The 23,764-nt window shown below is 44.6% G+C and overlaps 1 protein-coding gene across 1 annotated transcript in view; it reads left to right on the top strand.

Annotated features, from left to right (window-relative positions):
* The window catches only part of LOC102258474 (CUB and sushi domain-containing protein 2-like), a 223,335-nt gene that overhangs the window by 162,550 nt on the left and 37,021 nt on the right, over positions 1–23,764 (top strand). Inside the window, exons 38-45 of the mRNA XM_014549497.1 lie at positions 188–373; positions 1,152–1,346; positions 3,110–3,283; positions 4,701–4,874; positions 10,364–10,537; positions 13,503–13,691; positions 19,763–19,936; positions 23,047–23,229. Of these exons, the coding sequence (XP_014404983.1) occupies positions 188–373; positions 1,152–1,346; positions 3,110–3,283; positions 4,701–4,874; positions 10,364–10,537; positions 13,503–13,691; positions 19,763–19,936; positions 23,047–23,229 (1,449 nt within the window). The remainder of the gene's footprint in view (positions 1–187; positions 374–1,151; positions 1,347–3,109; positions 3,284–4,700; positions 4,875–10,363; positions 10,538–13,502; positions 13,692–19,762; positions 19,937–23,046; positions 23,230–23,764) is intronic.

Genomic DNA, 23,764 nt, shown 5'->3' with positions numbered 1-23,764 from the left:
TATATATATATCTATCTATCAGTGGAAAAGTATCCTCTTTTGAGGATTAACAACAACAACAAATACGATTTTTCTTTTGTTAGTATTCATTATAATTTTACTAGGGTGTCAGGGGAGAAGAAAGGTAAATATGTTCTCAGAACACTACTTGAATCAGACATGTGCATGACCTTCTTCCCTTTACTAGCTCTTTCCTGTGGGCTTCCGGAGGCTCCCAAGAATGGAATGGTGTTTGGCAAAGAGTACACCGTGGGGACCAAGGCTGTGTACAGCTGCAGCGAAGGCTACCACCTGCAGGCAGGTGCCGAGGCCACCGCAGAGTGTCTGGAGACAGGCCTGTGGAGCAACCACAACGTCCCTCCCCAGTGTGTCCGTGAGTCCTTGGGCGGGGAGGCGGGTGTAAGGAGGGCTGGGTAAGCAGCTGAAAAGATTCCTGCAAGGAGTGAGCTAAAGACCCAGTGAGGGAAGAAGCATGAACATGGAGGTTGGGGATTCAGGGAGCAGAGACAGGTGAATAGTGTCATCTACCAACTTTTTGAAAATAATTTCAAGTCATTGATAACCATTGCACCCTGAGTTGCTCCCATAAAGCACCATAGAATTTAGGAGTGACCTGCTCCACTCCCTTTTAGGTGGAAAAACTGTAAGACCGTTTGCACGAATGTACTTTGATCACAGAACTCTAAAATGGCAGAGGTACAGTTCAAGTTTAAGGCCAAAGTCATAAAGTCACAACTAAATGGGCCGTGTGTCTTTCTTTTGTTTTGTTTTGTTTTGTTTCTTTGGCCTACAGTATGATTTATAAAAATTACTCATTGCCCTCCAGCACCTTAAAATCAGGAAATTTTATGTAAAAATTCATATTTGTAGCTTTTCTTTAAAAATGAAGATCTGACAAAATAGAACTTGCAGCCTCACATCCGACAGTCAGCATTGACCGAGTACCACCTCCCTTCTTTGGTGGGGGTGCAGGTCTGCCGGTCCACATTCGCCACATTCCCACCCAGCCCAGTTCATGCATTACCAGACCTGCCTGGGGACTGGAGACTCTTGGATTCATTATTGTCTGCCAGTCCCCAGCTATGGACTCGTGCCAGTGTGTCTTACACAATTAATTAATGAATTCTCCTCGCCACTCCTTGTCTACCCAGCTGTGACCTGTCCCGATGTCGGTGGCATCGGGGTGGAACACGGCCGATGGAGGCTCATCTTTGAGACGCAGTACCAGTTCCAGGCCCAGCTGATGCTCATCTGTGACCCTGGCTACTACTACACTGGGCAGAGGGTCATCCGCTGTCAGGCCAATGGCAAATGGAGCCTCGGGAACTCTATGCCCACCTGCCAAAGTAAGCCCAGGACGGGAGGGTGGGCAAGTTTGGCTCAGTGCCTCCTACCTGAACTGTCTCATGCGTAGGGAAGGGGAGAAGAGGGGTATCACCTGGGATTACAATGTACCCCCTTTTTTAACACACACCTAGAATCAGGAGCCGGGGAGATGCTTACTACTTTAAGGAAATACTTCTTAGCATCTTGTCATCTTATTAAAAAGCTGCCTTTGGCCAGGTGAGCATCCACTAATTTATTTATTCAGCACTCATGCCAGGTACTAAAGAGTTATGAAGATAAAAATTTGTGGTTCCTGCCCGCAAGGAGCTTGTCATCCGCTGGAGAGGCAGACAGATAAAGACGCAGTGATAATGGGGTGTGAAAAGACCTGGAAGGGGAGTGTGTGCAGGAGGAATGGGCATAGCACAAGGGACAGGCCACATAAGTGTGTCTGCCGCAACTTCTCCATGGCAACCTGTTTTTCTTCAGTTCTTCACAATAGTTTCAAAATTCAGGGCCCCTGGGAAGCCACTCTAGGACAGAGGTTTATCAGGGAGTGCTCCTGGGACCCCTCCCTGTGGAAGGGAAGGGAGCGGGACTAGGAGGCAGAGGAGTGGGCTCTGGTACAGCAGTGGTGAAGGTCTCAGCCGACCCACAGGGAGCTCTGAAGCTGGGGGCTGGGGTGGCCCTTCAGAATTGTCACAGTTGTCCCACGGGGCCTTTGTACCTCTACCTCTGGTACAGCAGTGGTGAAGGTCTCAGCCGACCCACGGGGAGCTCTGAAGCTGGGGTGGTCCTTCAGAATTGTCACAGTTGTCCCACGAGGCCTTTGTACCTCTACCTGACTAAGCATTAGGTGCAGGCTGCCGCAGGGAGAGAGCACGTCTTTAGGTGGGAGGACTCTTCACCCAAGGCAACCTGAAGAGGGCCAGCAGCCGAGGGTCTGTGCCAGCAGCTGGAGAAATAGATCCTTCCATCCTGAATGGGGGTCTCTGTGGCTCACCGCAGCACCCACTACAGTGGAGTGCACTCATGACATTTACCTAGTCGATAAGGAGTGTGTTTGTAAAGGAAGAGGTGAAGATAGCCTGTCAGTGAGCCCTGGGAAGTTTGAGACTAAGAGGAGTGGTGTCTTCCCAACACCTATGACCCAAGACACTGTTGTCTTATCAGCCAAGTGCAGACTCCATGGTAGAATATAACCATGCATGTGGTTGAGTAGGAGTCATGAGCCTGAAACAGCCGATGACGGTGAAGGGGCTCACATTCCAACGCAGCCTTGGCTATTGGGTCTCACCCCATATGCCAGCCGGTGGCTACCTGCAGTGCTGAGCTCAGCAGAAATTATAAGGAAATTGATCTGCAGTGTCTGCTGAGGACACCAAGGAGCAGGCCACTGAATTGCTGTTTCTCTAGTTGGGTGGTTCCTCAGCAGAGTGCACATCTGACCACCTGACTTTTTAAATGCACGTGCCTGGGCCAGAGGTCGTGAGTCATGGGTGCAGAGTGCAGCCTGTGCATTTTTAAAGCTCCTTGGGTGCTTCTAGCAGCACCTCAGTCAAGAATCCCTGCTCCAGTGCAACATCACACAAGGCACAGTCATGACCCATATTCCAGTCCTGAGTCCCAGCAAAGTAAGGCTAGACAGATCCTCTTTTTGGCATATTCTTGCTAATCAGGAGCAGCATGTGTCCCTCCTCTTCAACCAGGCAACCTGAAGAAGGCCAGCAGCTGAGGATCTTTGCCAGCAGCTGGCTTACCGAGCATTTTGTTATCCTTTTAGTCATCTCCTGTGGAGAGCTCCCCGTCCCACCCAATGGGCACCGCATCGGGACGCTGTCCGTCTACGGGGCAACAGCCATCTTCTCCTGCAATTCTGGATACACGCTGGTGGGCTCCAGGGTGCGGGAGTGCATGGCCAACGGGCTCTGGAGTGGCTCTGAAGTCCGCTGCCTTGGTAAGCGACCTCCCCAGGCCTATCCTGCCCTCTGTTCCCTCCTCAGGACAGGTTACATCTTTCCAAAGTGGGATCCCAGTCTTAGAACAGTACCGTTTTACCTACTTCCCTAAAATGCCTAATCCAAACACCAGCTATTGGGCATCCACCATGACTAAAATCCTAAACTAGCTTCTCTTGAGGCACCCAAAAGAATGAGAACGATTTAAAGTCTGAAGAGACAAGTCTTTGAGGGGTTCTCATTCTGACCAAACACACTGCCCCTTCTTATTGGCCCCTGAATGATGGGGGAAGCCCGAGTCTCCACCTGCAGGGCAACGTACAGAGACACAGCCCTGTGACAGACCTAAAACACCTTATATATGATGTAGTAGCAAATTTACACGTATATGTATTTTACATATATAATATAGAAATATATTTCGGTCACTTGCTTATTCTATACCTTATATATATAAAATGAACAATGTTAAACTCATAAAGAAATGAAAAACCTGGCTTACAAAGAACCAAGTCATTATTTCCCGCATGGTTCGCTCATCCCCTGCCTAAACCTTAGCCTAAGGCTCTCTCTCCTCTCACTCCTCACTTGGACACCTCAAGTGCAAAGGAGGGTCCCAGCTGCACAAACCTAATCGCACAGGTTGGACAGTCTGTTCCAGAGTGCCCCGTGCTTCCCTCCCACTGTCTCTGGCCCGTGTGTCGTGTTCACACAGAGCCAAGGATGCGAGTGGAAATGCTAGGAGTGTGCTCTACCCAATCCCCATGGAATAAAGATAACGCCCCTGGGTTGACATCTTCTGTTGGACAGTCTGTTCCAGAGTGCCCCGTGCTTCCCTCCACTGTCTCTGGCCCGTGTCGTGTTCACACAGAGCCAAGGATACGAGTGGAAATGCTAAGAGTATGCTCTACCCAATCCCCATTGAATAAAGATAACGCCCCTGGGTTGACATCTTCTATGTGCCTTGCCACTCAAGGAGAAGGAAGAATGGATTTACATAGTTATTCTCTACACAACCAGGCTTTGACTGCCTCACTGTAGACCACTGTGCCCTCCACTTGGTAGATGCTCAGTTGATGAGAAAAAATGGGGCCGGTGTGTGTGTGCAGGGAGGTGACAGTGATCATTTCTCACCCGCATCTAGACACAGAAACTAAGGGTCCGACATGGGTGGTCATATGGGGTGCAACCTTGAAATTTGGGTTGCCAAGTCTTCAACGCCATTTCTATCACGTCTAGGCTGCCTGAAGTCACTCCTGGTTGGCTACTCTCAGGGGGAAGTGGGAAAGCAATGGGTGGTTGGGTAACTTGGTCCTTTTCCCCACCATCCCTGTCTCCCCCAACCCTGACCCAGCCCCACCTCACTTTCTGTAAGTTCCTCTTTGATTTGCACTCTTTCCCTGTCCCCCATCAAAGCCGGACACTGTGGGACCCCTGAGCCCATTGTCAACGGACACATCAATGGGGAGAACTACAACTACCGGGGCAGTGTGGTGTATCAGTGCAACGCCGGCTTCCGCCTGATCGGCATGTCCGTGCGCATCTGCCAGCAGGATCATCACTGGTCGGGCAAGACCCCTTTCTGTGTGCGTAAGTATGTTACCCACTCTCCCTAGTCATGGGCTCAGATTCAACTTGGACTTCCTCCCTTGTCCTCTTGGTTACGTTAGCAGAGGTGTAGCATACTTTTTTTTTAATCCTTTATTGTTTAAAGAATTGCATATGAATCCTTTTTCCCCCATTGACCTCTCCCCACTCATTCCCACCCCCACCCCCCAGCACAAGCCCTCACCCCGCTACTGACTGTGCCCATGGGTTATGCTTATATGCATGCATGCTTTTTACAAAGATGCAATTATTACTTTGAATTTTCTGCATATCACTAATTATTGCTTTCACCTTTATTATTTCTTCCCTTGTAATTTCTTTGGGTTAACTTTTTTATTCATTTTTTATCTGTTGAGTTGGGAATTTAATTCACTTATTTTCATTCCTTCATTTTTATTGCATGTCGTGGATATAAGTATGTAGGACTATGAAATTTCTTCTGGTCACTATTCTAATCATATTCCATAGATTACAATAATTCATGTTTTATTATTTATCAGAAATTTTGCAATTTTAGTATTAATTTCCCCTTTAACCCAGAAATTTTTATATAGAAGAGTATTTTTTTAATTCCGGTGAAGGATCTTTTTACTTTTTATTGTTTTATTTAGTTCTAATTTTATTGCATTGTACATAATATTCTATTTCTTAGAATTTACTGATGATCTCTTTGTGGCTTAATATTTGATCAGTTGTTATGAGTGTCCCATGTACATTTGAGAAGAAAGTGTATTAAGGTGTAAATTTCTTATATAGTCATGAGATGTGCCTTATTGATTATGTTGTTTATGCCTTATGTACACTTATTTTTTTTGTCCGCTTGACCTATTTTGTTCTGAGAAGTGTGTTTTAAAGTTTTCTATTATTAGTGTGCTTCTATCTATTTCTCCTTGCATTTCCTGTATTTTATGCTACATACAGGTAGTCGCTGTATTATTTGGTGTGTAGATATTCATAATTATTATATCTGCATTATAGATTGTGGTTTTAGCCTTTAAAAATGCCTTCCCTGTCACTGGTAATATTTTTTATTTGAATTGTACTTGTGCCTGATTTTAGGCTTATAGTATTTACTTTCATCCTTAACATCACAAACACCATTTTGTTCTTATAACATTTTAATGCCATTAGCTTTCACGTATGGACTTTACAATAATCAATGAGCCTGTTCTGCTTCCCGGTCTTCACTCCTTTCCCCTTCCATCTTTCGTTGCATTATTTCTACTTTGTCAGAACATAAAAGGTTTATTATAGTGTTTATGTAATATCACTGTGCCCTTCTCCCTACCTTCATTTTACTCCTAGGTCTACCATTAAATATATGAAAAGCTCACCAATGCAGCCGAAGTTTGCTCAGTTACCTCCTAGCTGGATCAAGCTGAGTCTCTAGTGGATTCCTCAATAATGCCTCCTTTGCATAATGTTCCCCAAGTTCTTGCTTGTTTAAAACTGTTATCTGAACCTTAAAACCTGAAGGATAGCTGGATTGTACATGAAATCTTTGGTCACTATTCCTTTCTTTGACTTTCTTAAATACCTCTTGGTAAATTACAATTTCATAACATTCTCTCTTATAATTTAGTCTTTCTTTCTGAGGTAATTTTGTCTTTTTCTCCAGTTCTTTCCAGCATGTCATCAATTACCTTTTAATTTTCTCCCATGTTTTCTCCATGTCTTGCTTTAGTTTTTTTTTTATTTTCTGATTCTTAAGATGGTTTTTCATATCTCCAAATGCTTATATATTAATATTTAATTCAGTTTAGAGTGTTGTTACAGTTTTCTCATGTTTCCTGTGTTTTGTTTTTGATGAGGAGATTTTCATCAACCGAGATGTTTTGATTTCTTTCTGTTTTCTTTTTATCATAGTTCTGTATAAATTTAGGCTGATGTTTTCTATTCATTTTGTGACTTTCCGAAGGTTTACAAAAGTCCCCCTTCAGTCAATGTAGCAGAATATGATTGCTTTCTCTTAAATTTATTTTTCATTTATGTATAGTTGGTATACAATCATATATTGGTTATATTAGTTTCAGGTGTACAATACAGTGATTTGACATTTTTATATTTTACAAAGTGATCACCCCATTACTTCCAGTAATCATCTGTCACCGTGCAAACTTATCACAATATTATTGGCTATATTCCGCTTCCCCTTCCAACCATACCCTCCTCCCTTTTGGTAACCATCCCTTTGGTCTTTGTTTCTGTGAGTCTGTTTTTGTTTTGTTTTTCTTGTTTGTTTGTTTGTTTTTGGTCTTGTTGGGGTTTTTTTAGATTTCACATACAAATGAAACCACATTTGTACTTGGGTTTGGTACTTGTCTTCCTCTGCCTGACTTATTTCATTTAGCATAATACCCTCTAGATCCATTCATGTTGTCACAAATGGCAAGATTTCATTCTTTTTTATTGTTGCATAATATACCATAGAATATATACATCCTCTTCTTTATCCAAGCATCTGTCAGTGGACACCTACTTGCTTCCATATCTCAATGCAATTTCAACATCATTCTTCTCAGAACTAGACTAAATATTCCTAAAATTTACATGGAGCCATAAAGACCCCAACTAGAAAGATGAATAAAGTTGGAGATACCATGCTTCCTGATCTCAAACTATATACTACAAAGCTATAATAATCAAAACAGTATGGTATGGCACAAAAACAGACATATAGATCAATGGAACAGAATAGAGAACCCAGAAATAAACCCTTGTTTATATGGTCAAGTAATCTATGACAAAGAAAGTAAAAATTTACACTTGTGTAAGTAATAACAGTATCTTCAGCAAGTGGTGGTGAATAAACTGGACAGATACATGTCTTGTTTTTTAATCGAAGGCTTTCTTGTGTTTGATAAGGGAAAGTTGTTTGTCCTCCATTTTGTTTGTTTGCTTTTCTTTTGTCATTGCAGGACCTTAAGTTTCCCCCTTTTTGTTTATTTTTCCCTTTGTTACCCAATCTCCAGAGGATAGCTCTTCTCTACCTCTATCTCCCTCCCCCTCTCTTCTTCTCTCACTTCCTTTATCTGTTTGCCTTTCTTTTCTCCTAGAAGCAAGGAGGAGAATCACACACTCTCCTGCCCCTTCCCTGTACTCAGTGCACCCTGACGTCCCAGACCCTTCCTGAGTATGTCCGTACTGAAGATGAACCTCCTGTTTCTAGCAGTGATTTTAGAGCAGGATGTGGCCCTCCCCCTCCCTCTCTCTTCTCTTCCCAGGCAGTCTGGGTCTCCACACAGGCTTGCATCAGCAGCATGAGAAATAGTTCTGCCGGGGTTTCCTGTTTGTTTTTCTCCTTACACATAATTTAAAGTTTATAGCGTTCTCTGTCTTCTAGTTATGCTGCAGGCCTGGCTTTCTACAGTTTTATTTGTTCTTCTTGATCATCTGCATTTTTTTGGATTAGGTGACCATCATTTTTCTCAGCTGCCTTGAAGTAATTCGGAAAATTCTTCACTTTTTAATGCTCCCTAAAGTAAGCCTTTGTGTAAAGTGCAGGGCTGTGTTCTTAATTTTTGTAAGGCCAGTTTTTGTTTTTAATTCTTTTTCTTCATTTGCCTTTCTGTATATGAGATGGAGCAATAAAATAATGAGACTTACTCAGTAAGAAATCCATGAAAGTAGGTCTTAATAGCTTCTAAAGGATTAAGTTTACCAAAAGCAAGGCCCATCTCTATTCACTTTGTCTTCCAGATGTGCATAAAGAAAACATATTTGGTTTCATTCAGGAGAAAAAAAACTTCAAATGCCTTCAAGAAATTGGCACAGAATGTGTGTGAATAGATTGAGTTATAAAGAATAGAGAATGTTGGTGTCTAGAATTAAGTGGAGAATGTCTGCCTGGCCTGAGGATATGTTAGACCTGGTCCACACGGAAAGGCTGTAGAGTAAAGTATTAGACAGGCGGACCCTGCCCTTAGAGTGCCTGGGTTCGTATCCCAGGTCTGTCGCCATATGTCATACGGCTGTATGACTTCAGATGAGTTGGTTTACCTCACAGGGTCTCAGTTTTCTCATCTATAACATGCAGACACCTCAAAGAAGATTATGAGAAGTAAATAAATTAATACATATTAAATGGTCAGAACAGTAAAAAAAAATAAAGTGATTAGAATAGTGGCTGATACAGATGTCAAGCAGAGGCTGCTGCTGTTATTGTTGTAATGATGACAGTGATGGCGGTGCTGGTGATGCCACCACCTGGCACATCACAGAATCCAGGATCTTATGTCCCAAGCCCCATTGTCTCCAGGAACACAGAAGTTTGGGGAGTATCTGGAACAGGAAAGAAGAAATATTTATAAGTGACTACTCTGTGGTAGGCACCGTGTTAGTTGTCTTCACATATGTACTCAAGTTTCCAATATCAAGTTCCCTCAGCCTGTAAGACTACATTCAATAAACATTCCTACTATGTGCCAGACATGTGAGTAAGTGTTGAGGATAAAGATGAATCGAATGTGTCATAGTCTCTGCTCTCAGGATATTTGGCTCTAGTGGTCCATGTGCTCAAGCGCAGTGAAGCGCTCAAGCCTCTGGGGGCCTGTTTTCCTTTCTAGTGGTGTTTCTCCCTCCCCCCTTTGCAGCTTGGGTTCTCCAGGAAGCAGACCTATCTGGGTGCCTGACATTTCTTGAGACTCCCCCTGGTTCCTGTGACACTCCCACCTCCTGTCCAGCTTGTTTTTCTACTTTGCTAAGGGCCCTTCAGTTTCCTTTGCAGGCGTTTTGGTGGATCTGCCCTTCAAAAGGTGCTACTCCCAAAGGTTTTCGTCCTCAGCACTCGTCTCTCACTTTATCCGAGTGGTGTTTAACCTTGGGGAGGGGGGTCCTGACCCCTTGTGAACCTGGTGAGAATGAGGGGACCCTTCCCAAGCTGACTGTGTACACCTGGTATTTCACATGGCCTTTCAGTGGGTCTGTGAACCCTCTCTCCCACCATCTGCTAACAACTCTGGGTCCCTGGGGTTGGCCTTGGTTACTGGTCTAGCGGAGTGACCGATCTGTTCAGGCCTGGTTAGTAGTGACTCTGCCCTGTCAAGATTGGCCGGGAACTAGGGTGGGTCTCAATCAGCTGAGGGGCAGTCATCAGTGTACCTAGCAATGAGGAGTGGAGACGGGGAGCCCCGGGGATGAGAGGCAGGACTGTGTTGCTGGGTGACAGAGAACTACAATCCAGGCCTCTCGCCCTGTGGGGAGTCATCGGATGATTTCTCTCCAGTTGTCCAAGCTGTAGACATGCCTTCAAGGAAGAAGGAATGTCCCCATGAGGATTTCAGGAAATAAAGATTCTGCAGCAGAAGAGACTAAAGTTAGACTTATGGCTGAACTTCACTGATGGGCATGAGACATGCCAGGTGAGAGGAGGATGAACTTCTTGGGATGTGCAATAACGTGATGGGCATGAGACATGCCAGGTGAGAGGAGGATGAATAGGAGGGCTTACCTATCTTCTGTTTTGGTTACAGCAATTACCTGTGGACACCCAGGCAATCCGATCAATGGCCTCACTCAGGGCAACCAGTTTAACCTCAACGATGTGGTCAAGTTTGTCTGTAACCCTGGCTATGTGTCTGAGGGCGCTGCCGGGTCCCAGTGCCTGGCCAACGGGCAGTGGAGCGACACGCTGCCCACCTGCAGAAGTGAGTCACCCGGCTCCTCCCACTCACCCCAGGACCTCTGCCATCTGTGGTCCCCCAACCTGAGAGCAAAAGCCCTTGGATTCAGTCCTGCCATCATGTTGACTCGATAGGGAAGACTGAGGACAGAGAAGGGTCATAAATGGGACTTCCTCAACCCCTAGATGCATCTGTGGAAAATGTCATCATTAGCTACATAAAAAGAGCGAATGAAGTTTCACCTGTCAAAATAGCAGTCAAAAACCATCTTCTTTTCTTTATTATTATTTCTTTTATTTCAGTGAGGAAGATAGAGGGAGAGAGAGATAGAAACATCAATGATGAGAGAAAATCTTTGATCAGCTGCCTCCTGCATGCCCCACACTGGGGAATCAAGCCCACAACCCGGACATGTACCCTAACCAGGAATTAAACTGTGACTTCCTGGTTCATAGGTCGACGCTGAACCACTGAGCCATACTGGCCAGTCGAAAATAATCTTTTTTTTTACATTTTGTAAACCAATAATTCATCACATAGAGCCCCATTTTTGATGACAGAAAAAAAGCAGAAGGGTTTGAATGGAAAATAAAAAGCAAATAGTCTATGGTTTGGGTTGAAGCAGGGGAGGGGAGAGAAGGGGCAGATTCTGCATAGAGGATATTTGGGCCCCACCTGGGAAATAGCTCCTAAGGTTCGGAAGGCTTTTACATTTTGTAAACCAATAATTCATCACATAGAGCCCCATTTTTGATGACAGAAAAAAAGCAGAAGGGTTTGAATGGAAAATAAAAAGCAAATAGTCTATGGTTTGGGTTGAAGCAGGGGAGGGGAGAGAAGGGGCAGATTCTGCATAGAGGATATTTGGGCCCCACCTGGGAAATAGCTCCTAACTCTCGGAAGGCTGTTCGCAGCGGTAAAGGGCAAGTGGAGCTGTCTGCCTCTTACCAAGAGGGGCCGGGCCGGCTCAGTGACATTTAAGTGGAGTCAGAGTGAGCCGGACACGAGAGAGCCCTGCCTGACCTGGAGTGGACCATTCTTCACAGGGAGGAGGCTGAGACTCTCTGGACGCCGGCTCCTCCTCGCAGCATTTGGGGTGCATGCCGATTGGCTGTGCAATGTGACAGCTCATTTGTAACTGATATTAAAGGGCCAAAGTTTTCAAATGATTTTTTACAACATAAGATACATTCATAACTAGTCCTAAAATAACATCCTTCTCTTAACGTTTCAAGATGCTGTTTTGAACGAGTGAAGGTTACAGAGAACAAGACCTTGTTCTATGCCTTCCTTCTGGCATTTGTTCAGGCAGGAAACGTTGAGAACTGCTGCTTTTGGGTGTTAGCCCATGTTCCCTTCTCCTCAAGGACTGTGCTTCATCCCCCCAACACAAGATGCAAATTCTCCTGGACCTGCAGCTGCACCTACCCCCTACTCACTCCCCACCCCCGACTGGTCCTGAAATCAGAGGGCAGGGATAAAACCTTTAGGAGCCTGGCCTCCAGTCCTGCTCCCCATCAGTCATTCTCCAGCCTGACAGAGCAACCTGCCTAAAATGCAAATCCGATCAAGTCACCTCCTGTTTAAAACACCTTCCCAGACTTCCCACTGCCCTTAGGAGAAAGTACTCTCCTCCATTGGCTTATGGGCTGAGGGCCTGGCCCAGCCTCCTGCCCAGCCCCATCCTTCCTCACTTCATCTGCCCCCAGCCTCGCTTCTGTATTGGGCTTCAGCCTCTTCCATTCCTTCCACGTGCCCAGTGCCCACCCACCCCCAGGGCACTTCCAGACAGTCTCCTCAAATGAAGTCTCTTCTCCATCGCCCTCACCACCCCCTCTCCGTCTAGGTGACTTGTGCCCAGTCACCAAGAGCCAGCTGAAATGTCCCTTCTCCTGGGAAGCCATGCCCGCTCCACCCCCTGCTCTGATGCTCTGCTCTCTGCTTCCAGAACATTCTCTGCTGCCCCTATCAGAGCACTTATCAAACAGGATAATCACTTATTTGTTCTTTTCTCTAAACCAGCAGTTTCAACTGGGGATGATTTTACCCGTCCCCCTGCCCCAACAGGGGACAGATGTCTGGAGACCTTTTAGGTTGTCACACTGGAGGGTTTCTATTGGCATCTGGTGGATAGAGGCCAGGGATGCTGTTAAACATCCCAGACCAGACCACCCCACGAAGAAGAATTATTAGCCCAACATGTCCACAGTGCCTAGGCGGAGAAATGCTACTTGAGACTGTGAAATCTGTGGTATCCTTACTGCCCAGAACAATGCTTGGCATTCACAATGCTTGAGAGTGAATAAATGCCACTTAATTGTTTTGTGATGCCAACCTCTCTGAACCTCAGAGAGGTCCATCAAGTACCTTAAAAGCTTATCAAAGATTTAAAACACCTGCCCTGATGCCTCTGAGATTCAGGCAAGATAATGGTAGCAAAAGTGTTTGGAAAGCAAAAGTACACAACATGTGTTATGAATGATACTGTCATTATTCTAAAATTGCCCTCTGATTCTGAGTTAAGCTGCTTTGGGAACCCTTTAACATTTAAAAGTCAAATTTTTTCCCCCAGATATTAATCTCTCCCTGGAATACTCCTAAAAGTGATTAAAACAGTTTCCAAAAGAGCCCAGCATGCTCGGGTTTTACAATCGATGAGCTTTGCTGCGGGAGACACACTGGCTGGGACCCGGCACACAGATGGAGCAGCCACGCCCTCGAGGAGGGAGAGGTTAACCAGTCTGAGAGGGGGAGGGGAGGCTTCTCCAAGGAGGTGCTGTCATGCGAGAATGAGTCCCTTAACCGCATGATCAAGGGGCGAGCAGTCCCAGCCTCCGGACCGCTCCCCCTCACCCTCCCAGGCAGGATCTGCTTCGTGTTGATCTAGAAATTTTGCTACACTGGAATTCTGTGCCTGTTGGGCTTCTGAATTCTCATTTAAAAGCATATGAACAATTGGTCTGTGTCTAATTATCCTGTTCCATTGCAGTCATTAACTGTACAGATCCTGGGCACCAAGACAACAGCATCCGTCAAGTCCATGCCAGCGGCCCGCACAGGTTCAGCTACGGCACCACAGTGTCTTACCAATGCAACCACGGCTTCTACCTCCTGGGCACCCCGGCGCTCAGCTGCCAGGGAGACGGCACATGGGACCGTCCCCGCCCACAGTGTCTCTGTAAGTAGATGTCATTACTCCAGATGATCACCTGTCCAGTCATAGGATAGGTCATGTCATAGAGCTGGGCTCCCGTGTGTGTGTGTGTGTGTGTGTGTGTGTGTGTGTGTGTGTACACGCATGTGTGCATGTGTGCATTACTTCACAATGACTGTCGCTGACTGCCCCTTGGATGGCAGAGCCCTGCTTGGCCCCGGTTGGGTTAGTGGCCACACCACCTCGCATGCTCTTTCTTCCTGGCTGTGGGCCTTCCCAGCACTGCCACCCGCTCTTCAGCCTACAGGGTCCTCTTCCTCGAGAATTGCCTGCCTGACAGAACACTGTCTCCCATTTACCCCTTTCTTGCTTTTCCAGAAAGACAACACAGTCCTTCCTTTGAATGCCGCAACACTTCAGGCAGACCGACCTGGATGTGAATTAATAACTAGCTTCTTTTGGAAGATTTAATCCATTTGCATTTTTTAGTGAAATATAATTCACATATCATAAAATTCATTCTTTCAAAGTCTATCATTGAGTGATTTTAACATATTCACAAAATTGTACAATCGTCACCACTCTCTAATTCCAGGGCATTTCCATTAGACCAGAAGGAAACCCTTTAGCAGTCACTTTCCATTTTCCACCACTACCCTACCCACTGGGAATCATCCATCTACTTTCTGTCTGTGCATTTGCCTATTCTGGACATTTTATGTAGATGGAATTACATATGTGGCCTTCTGGACTGGCTTCTTTTACTTAGCATACGGTTTTCTAAGTTCATTCATGTTGTAGCATTTATCCATACTTCATTCCTTTTTATGGCCAAATACTATTCCATTGTATAGACATACCACGTTTGTTTACCCATTCCTCAGTTGATAGACATTTGAGCTGTTTCCACTTTCTGGCTGTTATGAATAAAACTGCTAAGAACATGTATGTACAGGTCTTTGTGCAAACACATGTTGCCAGTTCTCTTGGATAGACTAGTATACCTAGGAGTGGAATTGCTGGGTCATATGGTAACTTTATTTTGAATGTTTTGAAGATAACCGTTTTCCAAAGTGTCTGCACCATTTTACATGGTTGCCAGCGGTGTATGAGAGTTCCAGTTTCTCCACATTCTTACTTATGCATTGTTCATCTTTTTCATTATAGCCATTCTCATTGTGGTTTTTATTTCCATTTCCCTAATGACACGATGTTGAGCATCTTCATGTGTGCCATTAGTTTAATATCTCTTCTTTAGAGAAATGTCTGTTCAAGTTCTTAGCCCATTTTTTAATTGAGTTGTTTGTCTTCACATTGTTGAGTTTTAACAGTTCTTTATATATACTGGACACTATACTCATACCAGATACATGACTTGCAAACATTTTCTCCCATTTTGTGGATTATCTTTTCACTTTCTGGATCATGCCCTTTACTCTTTCTCTTGTTGCTTGTGCTTTTGGTGGAATGTTTAAGAAACCATTGCCTAATCCAGCAATTTTCAACCTTTTTCATCTCATGGCACACATCAACTAATTACTAAAATTCTGTGACACACCCAAATATATATTTTATATTTTGCCGATCTGATCAAATAAATAGGTAAATTTTGATTCATTCACACTGACGGTTATTGTTTTGTTGGTGTTGTCTTTTATTTTTTTTCACTTGACAATCTAAGAGAAGGAAAAGAGGCCAGTGCCCCTGACTAAACAGTCATTGCATGTTTTAAAAATTCTTGCAGCACACCGGTTGAAAATCACTGGCTTAATCCAGTGTCACCAAGATCATCTCATCTGTGACTAAGCATGGTTTCACTTATTCCTTTCCAAACTGAATGCTTGTTACTTCTTTTTGTTACCTAATAGCCTGGCTAGAACTTCCAGTACAATGTTGAATAGATGTGGCAAGAACAGACATTCTTGTCATGTCCCTAGTCACAGAGGGAAAGCTTTCAGTCTTTAGCCATTAAGCATGCTATTAGCCATGGGGGTTTTATAGATTCCCTTGATCAGATTGAGGACGTTCCCTTCCATTCCTAGCCTGTTAAACATTTTTATCACAAAAGGGTGTTGGATGATTGTCAAATTACTTTTCTGAATCTATTGGGATGATCATGTGGGTTTTCCCCCCCTCATTTCATTAATGTGGTGTATTACACTGATTGATTTTCATATGTTGAACCACTCTTGTGTTCCTGGAACAAATCACACTTAGTCATGGTGTATAATGTTTTTATTATGCTGCTGAATTTGGTTTGCTAGTATTTTACTGAGGATTTTTACAACTATGTTCATAAAGGATATTGGTCTGTAGTTTTCCTTCCTATCGATGTCTTTGTCTGGCTTTGGTATCAGGGTAATACAGTCCTCATAGAATGAGTTGGGAAGTGTCCTGTTCTAGTTTTAGGAATAGTTTGAGAAAAATTGGTGTTATTTCTTCTTTAAAAATTTGCTAAAATTCAGCAGTGACGTCAACTGGCCCTGGGCTTTTCTTTGATAAAAGTTTTTGATTGTTCTATTTATTTGTTATAATTCTATTTAGATGTTCCATTTCTTCTTGAGCCAGTTTTGGTAGTTTGTGTGTTTTTAGGAATTTGTCCATTTTATCTTGGTTATCTAATTTGTTGACCTACAACTGTTCATGTTTATAGTATACTTCTATAATCCTTTTTATTTCTGCAAAGTTGGCTGGTAGTAATATAACCACTTTTATTCCTGATTTTAGTAATTTTAACTTATCTTGTCTCGCTCTTTCTCTCTCTCATCAAACTAGCTACACATTTGTAAATTTTGTTGATCTCTTAAAAAAAAACTTTTAGTTTTTTCTCTCTTCTCTTTCTATTTTCTATTTCACTTATTTCTTTATTGTTTCTTCTGTTTGCTTTGGGTTTAGTTTGCTCCTCTTTTTCGAGTTTCTTAAAAAATACGGTTAGGTTTGGGGTTTGAGATATTTTAATGTAGGTATTTACAGCTATAAATTTTCTTCTGAAAACTGCTTTCACTGCATCTCATAAGTATTGGCATGTTACATTTTCATTTTTGTCCACCTCAAAGTATTTTCTAACTTGTCTTCTGATTTCTTCTTTAATCTATTAGTTTTTAAGTGTCTGTTGTTTACTTTCCATATATTTGTGAATTTTCCAAATTTCCTTCCATTATTGATTTCTAATTTTATTGCATTGTGGTTGGAGAATATATTTTGTATGATTTCAATCTTTTCACATTTTATGGAGACTCATTTTATGGCCTAACATATTGTCTATTCTGGAGAATGTTCCATGTGTACTTGAGAAAAGTATATATTCTGCTGTTACTAAGTAGTGTTCTATAGATTATTGTTACATCTAGTTGGCTTCTAGTGTTGTTCATTATATTTCCTTGTTGATCTGTTTGGATGTTCTATTTATAATTTAAAGTGGGGTGTTAAAATATCATACTATAATTGTTGATTTGTCTATTTCTCCTTTCAATTCTGTTAGCTTTTGCTTCATGTACTTGGCAGATCTGTTGTTAGGAGCATATATGTTTATAGTTGTTATATCTTCTTGTCAGATTGATTCTTTTATTATTATAAAATGTCCTTCTGTCTAGTAACAATTTTGCTTTAAAGTTTATCTTGTCTAATATTAGAATAACCATTTAGCTCTTTTTTGGTTATTGTATGCATAGTATATATTTTCCATCTTTTTACTTTCGATCCATTTGTGTCTTTGAATCTAAGGTGTGTCTCTTACAGACAGTATATAGTTGGGTCTTGTTCTTTATTCATTTTTTCTGATATCTGGCTTTTATGTGTCTAATTCTCATTTAATGTAATCACTGATAAGAAAGCACATGGAGACAGGGATCATGTGGAGAACAATCACCGATGCCTCAGCTGACAGCCAGAACCAAGTCATTGCACAAGGGAACCAAGTACAGTGCCTCCAGAGTGTGTCCTCTTAGAGTCAACCTACCTGGTTTCAAGAACTAATTCTATCATTGAATAGGTCTGTGACCTTGGGCAAGTGACTTTTCCTCACCATGCCTCGTGTTCCTCCTCAGTAAGATGGAGATAAAAATGGTGCCTACCTCGTAGGGTTGTCTTAAGAAATAAATAATATAATGCTTTAACTTACTCTGTCCATTATCTATTGCTGTGTACAAGCCATCTCAAAACTTAGTGGCTTAAAATAACTGCTTTTGTTTGCTCACAGTTAGGTCAGGAACTCAGGTAGGACTTTGCAGGTGTATTAGTTGGGTTTTACCAGAGAAACAGAACCCATAACATACTACATATAAAATAAGGAATTGGCTCACACAATTATGGAGTCTTAGAAGTCCCAAGGTCTGCAGTCAGCAAGCTGGAGACCCGGAAGAGCAGATGTCATAGTTTCAGTCTGCGTTCAAAAGCCTGAGAAGCAGGAGAGCCAACAGTGTAAATTCCAGTCCACGTCTGAGGCCAAGGGCAGGAGAACACTGATGTCCCAGCTCGAAGGCAGAGAGAGAAGTCTCTCTTAATCAGCCTTCTTGTTCTATTCTGGCCTTCAGGAGATTGGATGAGGCACACCCACACTGGAGAGAGCAATCTGCTTTATTCAGTCTACTTAGATTTTAATCTCGTTAAGAAATGCTCTCAGAATAACTCTTGAACAACTATCTGGGCATCCTTCTGGCCCAGTCAAGTTAACAGCTGTCATCAGGGACAGCATTAGGCTAACTCAGATTTTATCCCTTTGGTCACCTATCCTGGTCATCATCCCTGCCATGCCCTGTCCCCTTTCTGGATACAAGCCATGACTACAAGTATCTCCTGCCGTACCCCAAGGTTTAATCCATCCAAGTCATTATCATCTCTTCTTGAACTAGTGCAACACCTCCCTCATTCTTGCCCCACTCTAGAATGTTCTCCACATGTAGTCAGAATGTTCTTAAAAAATATATCAGGTCATATCACTCCAGTGGCATCCCTTCATGCTTATAATAAAATCCATATTCTAGGCCATCCTAGCAACCTCTCCACCCATGTCTTCTTCCGTTCTTTCCCTGCCCTGTTTATTCCAGCAGCCCTGGCTTTCTTGCTGGTCCTCAAACACACCAAGTTCATTCTGGCCTCTGGACCTTTACACCTGATGTTCCTTCCCTCAGGATGCTCTTCACCCAGATCTTGCATGGCTGGCCTCTTCACATCACTCAAATCACTGCTCAAATGTCACCAGCTCAGTGAGGTCTTCCCTGCCCACCCTGCTCAAAAACAGCATCCTCATCCCACTCCTGACCACCCTTTTCCTGGTGCAGCTTTATTTTCCTTCTTAGCACCTGCTTAGAATTGTCTATTTATGTTATTAGTTATAGTCTCTCTTCCCCACTAGAATATAAGCTCCACAAGAGCATGAACTTGATTCTCCCAAACACACAGAACAGTGCCTGGCACCCAGCAGGCACTCGGTAAATAGGTGCCAAGTACATGAAAGAGCCTGAGGTCCAGCTGTGGCAAGAGCGATGGGAAGGCAAAGCACAGCACCCCTGACAGCAGTGCCCTGCCTGAACCTGTGCACCTCAGCTCCATCTCACCACTGGTTCTCACAGTCACGCTTTGCTGTTTCAGGAAAGGGAACTTGCAGGCTTAAGGTGTCAAGCTGGGGACAATGGATGTGGGCAATTATAAGCTGCAGTTAGGAAAGGACTACAACTGGCCCTTGTTCTGGAACCTGTGGCCAATGCAGACAATCCCAGGATCCCGATTGCCCGTATTGTCTTATGTGTGCTATGTGCACCACCTTTCTGCCAGAGACATTAGGGTATGTCCTAGAGCAGCGAGGAAGAGTCAAGAGAGAAAAGCAACAAATAGGATTGCATACCTACTACATGTATTATCTCTTCAACTCTTAAAACACGGGTGTCACTTTTCATTTCACTGATATGGGAACTGTACAGCGAGATGGGTAGGCATTGCCTGCTGATGTCAGCTGGGTGTGCCAGCAGGGAGTTTGCTTTGATTGATACCCAGGGTTTCTCTCCTCTCCGCCTGTCACTACCAGAAGCCTAGTGTGTGTCCTGTGATGACGCTCTCTCCCTGAGCAGAGTTGCTGACATGTTTGCTCTTCCCCACAGTGGTGTCCTGTGGCCATCCAGGCTCCCCACCCCATTCCCAGATGTCCGGGGACAACTATACCGTGGGGGCAGTCGTGCATTACAGTTGCAGTGGCAAACGGACTCTGGTGGGAAACGCCACCCGCGTGTGTGGGCTAGATGGACACTGGACAGGCTCCCTGCCCCACTGCTCAGGTATGGGGCCTGCAGCGGGGAGAAGGGCCCAAGGGAACAATGGGAGGGGGACAAGCTCCCCAAGTGTGAGTGTGATAGAAGAACGGGAGGAAAGCAGAGCTTTTGAGCCCTCCTCTCATCCCTACCAGGCAGAGGGCACAGCTATGAGAGGTCCCAGCTGGACCTCAGCCTGTGGTGGTCTGAGTCCAGCTTCATCCTTCCTCAGCTCTGGCCAAGTTCGTACAGCCCAGAGACTGCAAACTAGGGGGGACATAGCTGTTCTTATAGTTTGAGATTCTAAGATGATCCTGTCTCCCAAATTGCAGTTCTAAAATATTGAACCAGATATTAGGAGAAATTCTCAAAGCACTAGCCACTGTTTCAAAGGGCTATTGGCTGCCCAGGCCAATCCCAGACACACCACTCTATTTCCACCAGGACTTTGGCCCCTCACCTCTACAAGACTCATTAATCGCCCAGTTCATGAACGGGGCAGGACAAGTTATGAGCCTTGGGGACTCCTTTAACCTGAACTAGAAGAAAGCTAATTACCTGGTTTCCTTTCTAACTTCATTCTGTTTTGAGTTCTGGTGGAAGTGACTTGGGGAGGATGGCCTGGGGAAGACAACAGCCAAGTATACTGAGGCTTCCTGAGTTGTCCACAGAGCAAGTTCCAGGTGGAAGAGACATTCGAAAGAGGAAAGGCACACATTTCCAAAGTCTTCTCACCCAAACTCTAATTTCCATTTGGAGTTGTCTTAGTTGGAAAATGACCTACTGGAAATATTATAGAAACAGTTCTTATCTGAAGTAGAAAACTAAGCTGGAAAATCTTTAAAACTTTTCAACCCTGAGATTTTCTAACTTTGTGACTTTTCAAGAACTGGTCCTGCCTTTGGAAGAAGGGACTCTTCCTTGGCCACATCAAGGTTGATAGGGAAGACTTAGAAACAAGCTGACACCTTGGGAGCATGAAATAGTAAAGCAAGAAACATGCCTTCAGTGGACATGGACCCCACTCACTAGGGGATGTACTGCATTCAGCTGTTTAGTCCTGATCCCGAATATTCTGAGGCACAGTTAGCATCTCATTTCTCCTGAGTATCCATCAAGGATGACAGACACTCGGGAGACCAGAATCGTGGGCAGAGCCTTCCTGGAGACCTCCAAGGACAGGACTAGACAAGATTCTATAAATGTTGAGGCTGAGGAATGAATGCCTTAGATTAAAAAAAAATAAAAAAGAGGTTAGCCCTAACCAGTTTGGCTCAGTGGATAGAGTGTCGGCCTGCAGACTAAAGGGCCCCACGTTCGATTCCAGTCAAGGGCATGTACCTTGGTTGTGTACTCGATCCCTAGTAGGGGGTGTGCGGGAGGCAGCTGATCAATGTTTCTTTCTCATTGGTGTTTCTAACTCTCTATTCCTCTCCCTTCCTCTCTAAAAAATCAATAAAAATATATTTTTTTAAAAAGAAAGAAAATTATTTTTTAAAAAAACAAGAGATGCGAAGAATAGGAGATTAGGATGCAATGCAAGGTGTGCATCAGTGAGTAGAATATAATTCCTCCCTTCCTGAAACTTACAAATGTCATCTTTTGCAACATCATCTACTGCCAGGCCAAAGAAACACACATTCAAGAGTTCCAGGGTCAAATTTTTGAACCTCATTTTGTACAGTCAGTGCACCCAGATGATGGATAACAAAATGCCCTGAGTCCTTGAGACAAATCCCTAGGCCATCAAGGACCTGCAGAGATTTCCAGCATTGGAGACATACTTTGGGAAGTTCATTGCTCACCTCTTGCTGATATGCCTCTTTAGTAAAAGAGTCAGCTGTTGCCATCTGCTCCCATGATACAGTATCTGTCCCAGACGCCCTTATATCACTGACGTGGAAGCTCCAAACACTGCCGTGGGGCCGTTCTGTCAGATAAGCCCCCAGGACTGGAGAGCTCCACCCTCAGGCCTATTGCACAGTAGCGCTGGCTCCAGCAGAGGTCAGCTAGGCAGTGTGGGAGTTTGAGTCCTCACCATCAGGGCTGCCTTCCAGGCGACCCAGTACTGCCTCTTCCAAAACTTCAAAAGATAAGAAAACCTGGTCAAGTGTGATGGGCCCTCTTTCTTCAAATGTTTGACTTAAAGATTGAATGAATCCCCCTCCCTTGGTAGGGAGCAGAATGGGGAACATGGTATTCTCATAATTCCAGGATTGAAGGGAAGAGACAAAAATGGTCAATAGTGGGTTATACATTATTTAAACATTTCTTTACGCCAACAAACTAAACGTGGTCACTCAGATGTTGCCATTTGATGCCCGTACGGGTGGGTTCATGATGAGGTACAGCCACATGAGTTGGGAACATTATCTGCTCATGCAGAAAGGGATGAGATGAGAGGTTCTAAGATATTTAATCTGGAGTTCATCTGTACTCTGTAATTTGGGAGTAAGGAATCCTCAATTAAAGGATCAGGATTCAAGCTGGGCTGTTGAAAAGATGAGGCAATGCCAAGGAGCTTGAACTGTATCCTATAGGCAATGGGAAGCCAATGGAGATATTTCAGCAGAAAAGAAGCAGGATCAGATGAGTGGTGGTGGTTCATTGTTACAATCTGAGGATAAATGGAAGATGCATGAGAGAGAGACTTGTAGAGGAAGGGACGTTAGTTAGGAGGCTCTTGCAATAGTTCAGGCAAGAGAATGCTGAGCATCTGAACTAAGATGGTGGCACTGGGAACGGGAAGGATACTCTGGAATCAGCAGCTATTGGTGGAAAAGAGGGAAAACAGAGGAGGAGGAGATGCATCCAGCTTGGACCACTGGTATTCACACTGGTGCAGGCCAACGAACGAAGGCATGATCCACCAAAATTCTTCCCTCTGCCTTCTCTCTTCCTTGCTGGGTGGTCCCCAGGAATTCACCGGTGACCTCAGACCTTTCTATTCTTTGACCCCTGAGTAGTAAGGCAGGAGCCTGGCCAGGTAACTTGGGCTAGACACAGTCAGTTTTCACCCCCTCATGCAGGGGGGCCCACTGCCCCCTCTAAACAGTGGCCCAACATCCTCCTCTCTCAGTCCTCCACTCCCTTCCTTCCATGCTAAAACAATGGTGCTTGTTTGGTTCTGCTCCTAGGCACCAGCATGGGGATTTGTGGTGACCCTGGGATCCCGGCGCACGGCATCCGTTTGGGAGAGAGCTTTGCCCCCGGGAGTCTGATGCGCTTCAGCTGTGAGGCTGGCCATGTGCTCCGGGGATCGTCAGAGCGAACCTGCCAGGCCAACGGCTCATGGAGCGGCACGCAGCCTGAGTGTGGAGGTAATGTATGTGACCATTCTCTCTTCCCCTTTGCCTGCCCTATTTGCCCACCCCTAGCACCTGCTCTCGCTCACAGATGAAACCATGGCCCCGTGTGAACCCTTGGCCTCCTGGAGAGTGGACATCAATAGATAGTTCAAGTGCATCCTCATTTGTAATCTAAAGACAAACATATTTTCCACCCTCACCTAAGAAGGGAAGAAACCAGGATAAACTAAGTTTAGCCCATTTGTTCACTTATTTCCTATACTAGAAGCCCGGTGCACGAAATTCGTGCACTCGGGGTCGGGGGGTGGGAGTGGGGGGTCCCTCAGCCCAGCCTGCGCCCTCTCGCAGTCCAGGAGCCTTCCGGGGATGTCTGACTGCCGCCGCCACCACTGCGCTCTGGGGGTGGGGGGTCCCTCAGCCCAGCCTGCGCCCACTTGCAATCCAGGAGCTTTCGAGGGATGTCTGACTGCCGCTGCCACCACTGCGCTCGCCAGCTGTGAGCCCAGCTTCTGGCTGAGCGGCGCTCCCCCTGTGGGAGCACACTGAC

The sequence above is a fragment of the Myotis brandtii genome, unplaced genomic scaffold (assembly GCF_000412655.1).
Source record: "Myotis brandtii unplaced genomic scaffold, ASM41265v1 scaffold555, whole genome shotgun sequence".
In the NCBI taxonomy this organism is placed as follows: domain Eukaryota; kingdom Metazoa; phylum Chordata; class Mammalia; order Chiroptera; family Vespertilionidae; genus Myotis; species Myotis brandtii.
The sequence above is the reverse complement of the archived record's forward strand: the minus strand, read 5'-3'. Positions and strand labels throughout refer to the sequence as shown.